Below are 9536 nucleotides of genomic sequence, written 5' to 3' on the forward strand. Positions count from 1 at the left end.
GGTTTGCATTGTGCATTTTATGTTTCCTTTTAATATTGGAAACAGTTTAAATTGCTTTCTTTTCAGTCATCCTTCCATCATTGACCTCTATCTCAGATTTCAACCTAGATGAAGATTTTTTTTTGTCTTTTTTGTATTGAGGAACCAAGACAGTGCATACATGTGCCTTTACTGGTTCAGGAGGCTATATTTAATGCATACACTCTGGGCTAATGAGGGTAGCAATACCATAGGGGAGTAAATGAGTCACAAGTGCACCGTATCTGGATATATATGAAGTATATATCTAGGTGTCAGTAGCTGGTACTCCACAATGGTTTCTGCCCCTCTCCTCCTTCCCCCAAGTGGCTTCCTCTATGAATTATTTTATGTCAGTTCTTAACAAAGTTGGCCCACCGGATCTGTAGGAAAGGATACAGTTTTAAGTGGCACTTATAGGGGACATGAGTACGGATACTTCATGGGGGATGAATCAGTACAACTCCTAGTGTGTCCACTGTAACTGGCTTTGCCTACTTTGTAAACTGCACTGGCTACCTATGTGGCCTCTACCTACCTACCTCCTTCTTCCCAAACAACAGAGAATTGATGGTGTCTTATGGCACTGTTGATCACCTACCTCTCTGTCCTACTACTGCCAGCTCAGTGTTGGGTGCGGTACAAGCCTCAAGTTAATCAGGGTCATTACTTTTCTAATAATCTCTAACTGTTGTAAGCCTCCTCATCCTATGCTCTGGGCCCTCTCCATCCATATATGTCCTGGATGATTAATGACTTGATAATAAATATCTCATTAGACTGTAAGAAGCTCAGATCTGGTCACTTGAGCTGTCTGTGAAATACTACACACCCTTCTGGTGCCATGCACAAAATCTCTTGTCAATGAATATCAGGACATTTCAGGAATTATGCTTGGAGTTTCAGGTGCACACTACTTTGTAGCTCTTCAGTTTTTCCCATAGGCACCTTCTTTTTTTTCTAGTGGAATTAGTATTTTCTCCAGAAAAGAGAGGCAGTAACAATCAGTAGCTTGTCCAATGCTTTTTATATCATGCTTGTCCATATAAATTTACTATGCTTAGTAGCACTAAGAATACAGATTTAACATTTTTCTTTTACATGCACAGCAAACTTCACCATGCTTAAAAACAAAGTTTCACATTAATTTTTATAGACATAATTTTTATGGATGCAAGCATAAACAAACACGTTTCCCAAAAGAATTAGACCTATTGTAACAGATCATAGCTTACCCTGAGGAGGTGGCAACAGTCAGTCAGAATTGACTGCACGCATGGAAAATTAAATGGTACAGTAAATCCTGAGAGTGCCGGTCTAGTTCTTTCTTGAATGCTCCAGTGGAATTTTAAGGAGCATCCATTTCTAGTCAGGACAAAATTGCATATGTATATGTAAACATTTTTTTCCATTTCCTAACAAAAAGTTATGAGCACCAGATTAGCAAGTAAATTTTCACAGATGTGCTTTAGATATTCCAAGTCCTGTTTTGGTATCTCTCCACGTAGAGTCCTAGTGAATGGCTTACCACACAGGCAGAAGGGTTTGGACAGGCAAATCTTTTCACAGGAAAGAGGCATTGCCAACTTTGATCTCAGTTTATTTAAGTCACCCATTAAATTCCTTATGGATTATGGAAGTGAATGAGATCTGAGACCAGGAAATATTTAAAAAACTGAATAAACAAAAAAGGAAAACTATATATGTGATTCCAGCACTGGAAAACAACCTTAATGTAATTAATTTCCTAATTTCATTATTGAATTTAATCTGTTGTCTCAGGGGTATGCAAGAGAACAAGAATAGCCATATGTAAGGAAATTAAGAAACATTTTTAAAGATTACAGTTTTTAGCTCTTCTTTATTAGTGTACATTAAAAACAGAAGATATTTGTTGAGGAAGAATTCTGTAGAAGCTTAACAGCTTTACCCAAGAAAAAAAAACTTAAGATGATCAAGATCATAAAGGGTATCTCCATATAAAATATACATTTTGCCTTTTCATTTTATTTGACAGTAACAAGGATGAAATTATTTAAATTTTCTGAATTGATTATACTGGTAGTTTTTACTAGTTATTGAACAGGAACAAACTGTTTACTGTGCAAAACTGTCATATGATGAAAATTTAGGAACACTCAAGATATACATACCTTAAAAAGTGTATAATTTTTCTGCTCAATGTTCTGTACAAAATGCTTCAGAACTGAAGAGGAATTATGCAAAGGATACAGTGAGATAAATTATCCTATACTGGGGAAGTCTCATGTAGAACTTCATGCACTCTTGACAAATATGTAAGGTTTAATATACTCATAGGGACAATATTTTTTTTTAACTTTCACACTATCATGGAAACTTTTTCCTTGAGATCTAATGCTGCATTTAAATATACCTCAGACATATCTAGAATTTATTACCGGCTTCCCCAGTCAAAATTAAAATATAAAGTGTACTAAGTGTACATTGTTTGTGTATTATCAATAAGTCGTTGTCATTATTGTAAGAATAATATTCTAGTACTGTTTGTTGAAGTTGGAGATTATTTTTATGACAGAGAACTGAGCCCTTTGGTTGTCTTTGGAGAGATACGTTTTTGTTATTTCTAAATCAAAAATAATAGTTCTTGGCAAACCCTTTGAGTTCTCAATTCAGGCAGGGAAGAAGGAAGGGATAAGTGATTTATAATCTCCCTGATAAGTGAAACAAGTAATAAATGAAAGCTCTTCAGGTTGATCTAGCAAAGAAAAGTTCTTTAGCACCTGAATCTATACAGGCTAGTGTCTATATAATGAATGAAGCAACCATGTTACCTTTGGCATATAGTCAAGTTATGCAAAGTACTGGAGACTACTTCATGGTTGAGGGATTCTTCAGAAGACGGCACAGAAATGGATGAATTGGTGGAAAGTTCTGGTTTCAAGCTTGAGATGCTTGAGTATCTCAAGTCATAGAGGCACTGGGCAATATTCATCTCTAAAGGCATGTGCTATCTAGAAATTCACATTTTAATAACTTTTTTGAACAATGTAGGAATCTCTCAAAAGCTAAGAATGTAGCAGAAACTTGCTAGAATTCCTTTCTTACCTCCATTTTTTTGTTGCTGAAAACATTATCTCTCATTCTTAGTGGATAAAAGATAGGTGATGGCAAGTGGTAGAAAACTCTGGAAATCTCTGAATTTGGATTGGCTCCTCCTTATTTTACTTATTTGCTTTCCCTGCTCCTATCAGCAGTTGACAGAGAAATTGAGTACTGGCTACTTGAAAAGAGCACCTTTTTAAATGTTCTCCTGGAAGAAGGAACAGTAATAGTTCTGGGTGGCAGGGAATAAGGAGCTCAGACCTATCATACATTTTTTGCAAAACTATGTGGATATTGGAGACATGAAACTTGTATAATAAAATACAGAACCAGAAGAGGCTCCCCTGGTTTTTGTTCCTTACAAGATCCAGGATGTGAACTATGAGGTTTTAAAACCTTTTAGTGAACCCTCGGAGTTTTTTTAACACTTCTTGGCTGATTTATGGCTTTGTGACTTCCATCTGTAATAGGCATATCCTTAGTGGATTTTTTTTCTTTTTTGCTGTAGTTGTACATGGTGTTTGTGGATGTTCCAAATGTAGCTTATTAGTCTGAATTGTACTTGAATCTTTAACAAAAGATAGATTTTTCTCCTGGCTGTTTGTTCACACATTTCAGAGAACCAGATGTTAAGAAAAGACCCTGAAGTGTTAAAACTCCATGAATTAACACTATTCCATTTGCAGTCAGGTTTTGCTGCATTCTATGGCAAATGTCATAGTTTTTCAGTTATATAGAGTGGCTTTGAGAGAAACAAGGTGAACAAGATTTGAATTTCTAATGGAAAAAACAAGCACAGATTCATAATCAATCTGCGTTTGAAAGAAACTGTGACGGGGCAATTCTTGGGGTCGGATCTCTTGCCAGCCCACCCACTTTTTCTCTATGGAGCAGTCTACCCAGTCTCACTGCCACGACTTTGTTGTTCCCATAAACTGATGGAATAACACGGGAAGCTGCCCATTACTCACCCCAATGCCAGGGGATACTGTCTGCAACTCCAAACCTTCCCTACACTACATCCCATGCCTCGCAGATGGCATCCACATGATGTAATCATATCCTATACCACAACTTGTGCTCCAGGGTCTCACAGGGACTCTCCCTCCCTCCCTGGAGCAGCAGGACATTGTGCTTGCCCTTTAGGTCTTTCTTTTATCCCACTCTCAGCCTCCTTGCAGTGGAGGACTTACTGGGGCCAGAACTCACCATTAACTCTTGGGATGAGCCCCCTGCTTGGCCTCTGGCCCAAACTACAGCCTCAAGCATCCACAACCGTGCCTTGGCCTCTTCTCCATGGGGTTCCTACTATAGCCCCGCTAGGGCCTTTACACCATGCCCCACCCTAGGGCCTTCTCATCTTCATGATCAACTACGCAATGCACCCCTGGGGCTGCCCTTCAGGCCTGCTCCCTATTCAGCCCTACTCAGCCCCTCTCACACACAGCCCTTCAGGCCCACTCCCATTCAGCACTACTCTGTGTGAGGCCACACATCTACGCTCCCCACGCTATCCCCTCTGGTGTCTCCGGGATCTTGCAGCCCTGCTGGGCTTGGGTGGCACTTTGTTTACCATGCCTGGTCCCACTACTCCCACAACATCCTCCAAAGTCCACCGGAAGATCGGGGCTGGTGCTAAGGCATCCCTCCCTGCCTTTCACCAGGGATGTAACTGGCCTGGCATTTCCTGGTGGCTCCCACGCCACTAGGAGCCCCACTAGGCCACCCATTCCTTGCAGGGTGCAATTTTAGGTCATGCCCAGGACCAAGAGCTTCCTGCTCTTACCTTCAAGATGTTCCTGTTGCAGCTCAGCCAGGTAATGTTTCTATCTGGGCTGGCAGCAGCAAACTGCAGCCTTTATATGCCTAGAGCTCAAAATGACTGCCCTCATCAGGTACCTGGTAGCTTCCTGACTCTGCCCTTAAAGTGGCAGCCACATCAAGGTGCCCCACCACAGAGATCATACATCCTAGTTTTACTAGGAGTGTCCTGATTTTTCCATATATCTGGTTATGTCTTCACTGCAAAATGTCATTGAAGTATAATTAGAGTGTTGCCCTTAATTTGAGTCCCATACATATGTGAAACTCCTTAGATCAACTGGAGTGATGACTTAAGTTGTCTGGCATCTCAGGGGTTGTGGCTTAAAGCAAAAACTAGCATTACTTGTCAGCTGCTAACAGGCATGGTTCATAGTGTCAACATAGACTAGCAGCTCTTCTTGAATATCACTGGTCCTTCATTGCATTCCCTCTATTTATCTGTGTACCTAGAAAGTTCTCCTATAAATCATTTGAGAGAAATTTTTAGAGCAACTCAGTGTACCACAGTGTGATGTACATTGGGACTTGCTACTAGGAGTGTCAGTGTTGCACATAAGCAAGAGTGGTGCTAGCAAGGACAGAGTAGCTCAAGCGTTGTTTCACAATGTGGCCACTCTCACTCACAAAGTAGGCTAACCCATGAGAAATAATTTAAAATAGAGGTAATTTGATTGAACTTTCAGTGAAGAAAACCTTCTTAGTTGGACTTAGAACTTTTATCAAGGTGTATAAAATGTCTTTATTTGTCTTTTCATCCATCAGAAGTTTTTGAAGTACAAAAATGTTTGTTCAAAGTGTATTGAACAAAGTCCTGTTTCATTCTCCTGAAGTATATGCATGTCACTCCAAAGCGTCCTCAGGTAACGATACTGCAATATGAGTCATGTGACCCAGCCCAGTCTGCTGCCATCACCAATGTGAGGATGCCAGTTGTTTGCTGGAGCTCTTACAACACTGGTAGCAAGCATGGGGATGCTAGCTGTTGCCGGTGCTCCCATGGTGGCAGCAGGGTCCCAGTAGAGCAGTGGTTTTCAACCTTTTATCGTTTGTGGACCCCTAAACATTTTTTAATTCAGGTGCAGACCCCTTTGAATTATAAGTGTGGGTATTCACATGCTTTTGATGGATCATGGTCATCATTTCTGGGCCCCTTGGGTATAGTCTGCAGACCCTCAGGTTGAAGGGGGTTTGCAGTATAGGGCTCTGAAACAGGTCCTTGTTGCTGGTTGGGCTATATAGAACATCTGCGCTCTCACATATGTGGCACTACCTATGTAATGAGTGTCCATACCATAAGAATATCTTAAACAAAGGTCAAGACAAATATGAGCTTTTATTTATTTCCTGAACAAAAATAGTCAGCAGCATGAAAGGAAATTGGTGCATACCAATCTCCAAAAGCTTTCAGTAAAGATGTTGCATATAGATTTAGGTGCAAGAGGTCCTGACTCTAATAGGGGGGGGTCTCTGCCAGCAGAAATACGCCTTACTGTCAGATGTGAAGTTCTTCTCTTCAGATGCTAAAGGAGCACCACAGAAGTTAACAAATCAGACTGCAAGTTATGAAGAAAACCGAGTTAGCATGCTCAGAGCAATATTTAATCCCTAATTAAGCAGAAATATTTTTTAAAAGATGATCATTTGGGCCCCAATTCATAAATGTACTTAAGCTTGTGCCTAAACATAAGCATGTTAGAATTCAGTGGGACTGCATGTCCTTTAAGATAAGCATGTGCGTAAATATGTTGCTATATCAGGACCTTAGTGTCAATGAAAAACATAGCATAACAAACTAAATTCTATTCATTCCACTACAGGTTGGTAAAAGGTTTATCATTTTCTAGATGTTTCTATTGGAAGTGACTTTAATAACCACATGTGTCATCATAATTGTTTTTTTTTCTCTTGGTTTCAGCTATGGGACCTATTGCAAAAATTGCAGTTCATCATGACATACATTGCTCCCTGGCAGATTGCTTGGGGGTCTTCGTTTCACGTGTTTGCTCAGCTCTTCGCAATACCTCATATCCTTTTATAGGTTTATTTTTCTTTACTCTCAAGTGCCCTGTTGATATGTGTGCAAGGTTTGAACAAAGAGCATGACATTTTTAGATTTTTTATTTTAAAAAATGTGACAGTACTTGATGTTGAGTCTGAAAAATATTCTTACTTCTAATGTGGTCATCTTAGACATGGGAGAAACAGTTTTGTTTTACTTGGAGGCAGGTGCAACTGGAAAATCTTAGTGCAGTCAGACCAAGATGTTTAATCTTATGCTCATTTGTTCCCTTCTCCCATTCCTATGCAGTAGGTGACTTTACATACAACCTCACTATACAGAACTTTGAGTATCTGGTATAGAAAATACATCTGCTGTATACTATCTCCATCTGGGATGGACTTTCCTCTTTTGTAATGCATTTAAATCCTTATCCTGTAGAGTACTGGGCATGCTGCAGACTGGCCCTAAAATGCTAAGCCTTTAATAGTTTTCCCTGGCAAGTCTGAGACAGTGAGTGACTTATTAGTTTACAGCATGTCTGTCCAACTACAGCCCACAGACCACATGAAGCCTGCAAGGGGTTAATGTGTGACCCCCGCCCCAGGCTTCTACCCAGCCATTGTTCCAGCTGCTGCTGCTCTGGGGTTTCTAGGCTCCCCTTCCCTCATCTTTTGCTTTCTGCTCCCACCCTGGAGAGCAGAGCGGTGCAGACCACAGTGCTGGGGGAGTCTGTGGCTTGGTACAGTAAGAATGCTGAGGGGCTGTCTGGGCTGGCAGTGCAGTGCTTGTATGGGCCACATATGGTATGGGAGAGGAGAAGAGGCTGCTTACATAGATGGAGGAGCATGGGGTGTGGCCTGGGGACTAGTGGCTTGCACTAGTGCAGCCATTGCTGGTGCAGACTGCACCATCTTCAATCTATGGTCGTTTAGAAGTTGGAAAGCCCTAGTTATGTCATCTGTGATTCTAAATATGGTGATATTTTTATATATGTAAGGGATACATCACTGTGTGCTTACAGTTGTCTTATTGGATCATATTTAGGGACCTGCTCAAATCATGGCAAGATAAAGGATTTTTCAACTGCCCACTACTGGTGTGCAGAGCCAATTTTGCAGGCATTTCGTAGTAGCTCCACCCCTTGCCACCGATTGGCAGAGGGGTCCTGGCCTCCCCTTCCTTTGCTGCTGATTGTCCAAAAGGCAACAAACGTATACTTAAATAGAGAATTCCATGGGAATATCATATAGACTACCATCTTATTATAGATCCAAGTATTACATTTAAACCTTAGTTTTCTGGTAAGTTTTTTTTTTTGTTTTTTTTTGGAGGGGGGTGGAGGTTGTCCATTCCATGGAAAATTGCAGCCAATGCCATTTTTTGTGAAGACCGCCATTTTTTCATGAAGATCACCATTTTTCTCAGCTTCCGCGAAAACCACAAAACCATAATTTAAGTAGGCCCCTACTCATATTAGTGTTCAGAAGCAAGGTGGTTCTAAGATACAAAATATCGTAGAGTAAATGGAAGCACAAACAGAACAATCCTTACAGGGAAAGTTTCCAAAAAGACATCCACAAAGGAAAAATATTGTAAACCTGTACAGCTGCTTTGGCAAAAGCCATCACAAAACTCTGCATTCTGTATTCATTTGAATCCCTATTTTTGTATGACTAACGATTTTTTGAAAGAAAATTTTATTTAAGTTTCAGGACAGGATATTTCAAAACTGAAGATTATATTTTAATGAGATTTCCCTTCAATCACAATTTTCTGCAGTGGCAGTAACTTTAATATTAATACAATCACGAAGTAAACTTTCCTAAAAGGAAAAAGCAGCTAGCTGAATAGGACTTAGTTGATTTAAATAGTTATGGCTGAAGTGCATTAGGCTGGCTATCTATTATTTATATTAATGATATCCTTGTTAAATGCAAAACAGTATCTTAATGCAATGTTATGGTTAAGAGTTTGAATGAATAAGTTATTGTTCCCACAGCAACAATAACTTTGTCCTTTAGTATCTGCATACTACTTTCTATTAATGTGTATGCATTATCATCATAAAGTAATGCAAAAGTACATATGCACAAAAGGGCTGACTTTATGTAGAGTTAATCTAGAAACCATAATTTGGAATTGACCTAGTTATATTTATGTAAATTTAAAATAAACTAAAATTTTTTTAGAAAAGGAAAAAAAACCTAATAACTGATCACACTGCAAAACAAATATTACATGCATTTATTTAAATGTACTCACTATGTTCATCTGAATTCCTGTATATGTACATTTCATAGACATTAGGGTTGGAAGGGAACTTGGAAGATCTTCGAGTCCAGCCCCCTGCCCCAGGGGCAGGAAGTCAGTAGGGGTCATAGGATCCCAGCAAGAGAAACATCCAAATTGCTCTTGAAGGCGTTGAAAGTAGGTGCTTGAACCACATCCAGTGGCAGTCTATTCTAGACCTTGGGTGCTCAGACAGTAAAGAAGTTCTTCCTTATGTCCAGCCTGAAACAGTCCTGGAGGAGTTTGTGACTGTTCAACTTTATCATCCCTTGGGGCACCCTGATGAACAAACATTCCTTCAGATCCTGGTGGTCACCCC

At 39.9% G+C, this 9536-nt stretch overlaps 1 protein-coding gene and 1 long non-coding RNA gene across 2 annotated transcripts in view; one reads left to right on the top strand and one right to left on the bottom strand.

Moving 5' to 3' along the window:
* PCNX2 (pecanex homolog 2 (Drosophila)) overlaps window positions 1–9536 on the top strand; it is a 258890-nt gene that overhangs the window by 150405 nt on the left and 98949 nt on the right. The window contains 1 exon segment of the mRNA XM_019549852.1: window positions 6842–6950. Coding sequence (XP_019405397.1) covers window positions 6842–6950 — 109 coding nt within the window.
* LOC109319981 overlaps window positions 6276–9536 on the bottom strand; it is a 9753-nt gene continuing 6492 nt past the window's right edge. Inside the window, exon 3 of the long non-coding RNA XR_002103691.1 lies at window positions 6276–6479. This is a non-coding gene — a long non-coding RNA (uncharacterized LOC109319981). The remainder of the gene's footprint in view (window positions 6480–9536) is intronic.

Source organism: Crocodylus porosus, unplaced genomic scaffold, assembly GCF_001723895.1.
Source record: "Crocodylus porosus isolate Cpor-Errol unplaced genomic scaffold, CroPor_comp1, whole genome shotgun sequence".
NCBI lineage: Eukaryota > Metazoa > Chordata > Crocodylia > Crocodylidae > Crocodylus > Crocodylus porosus.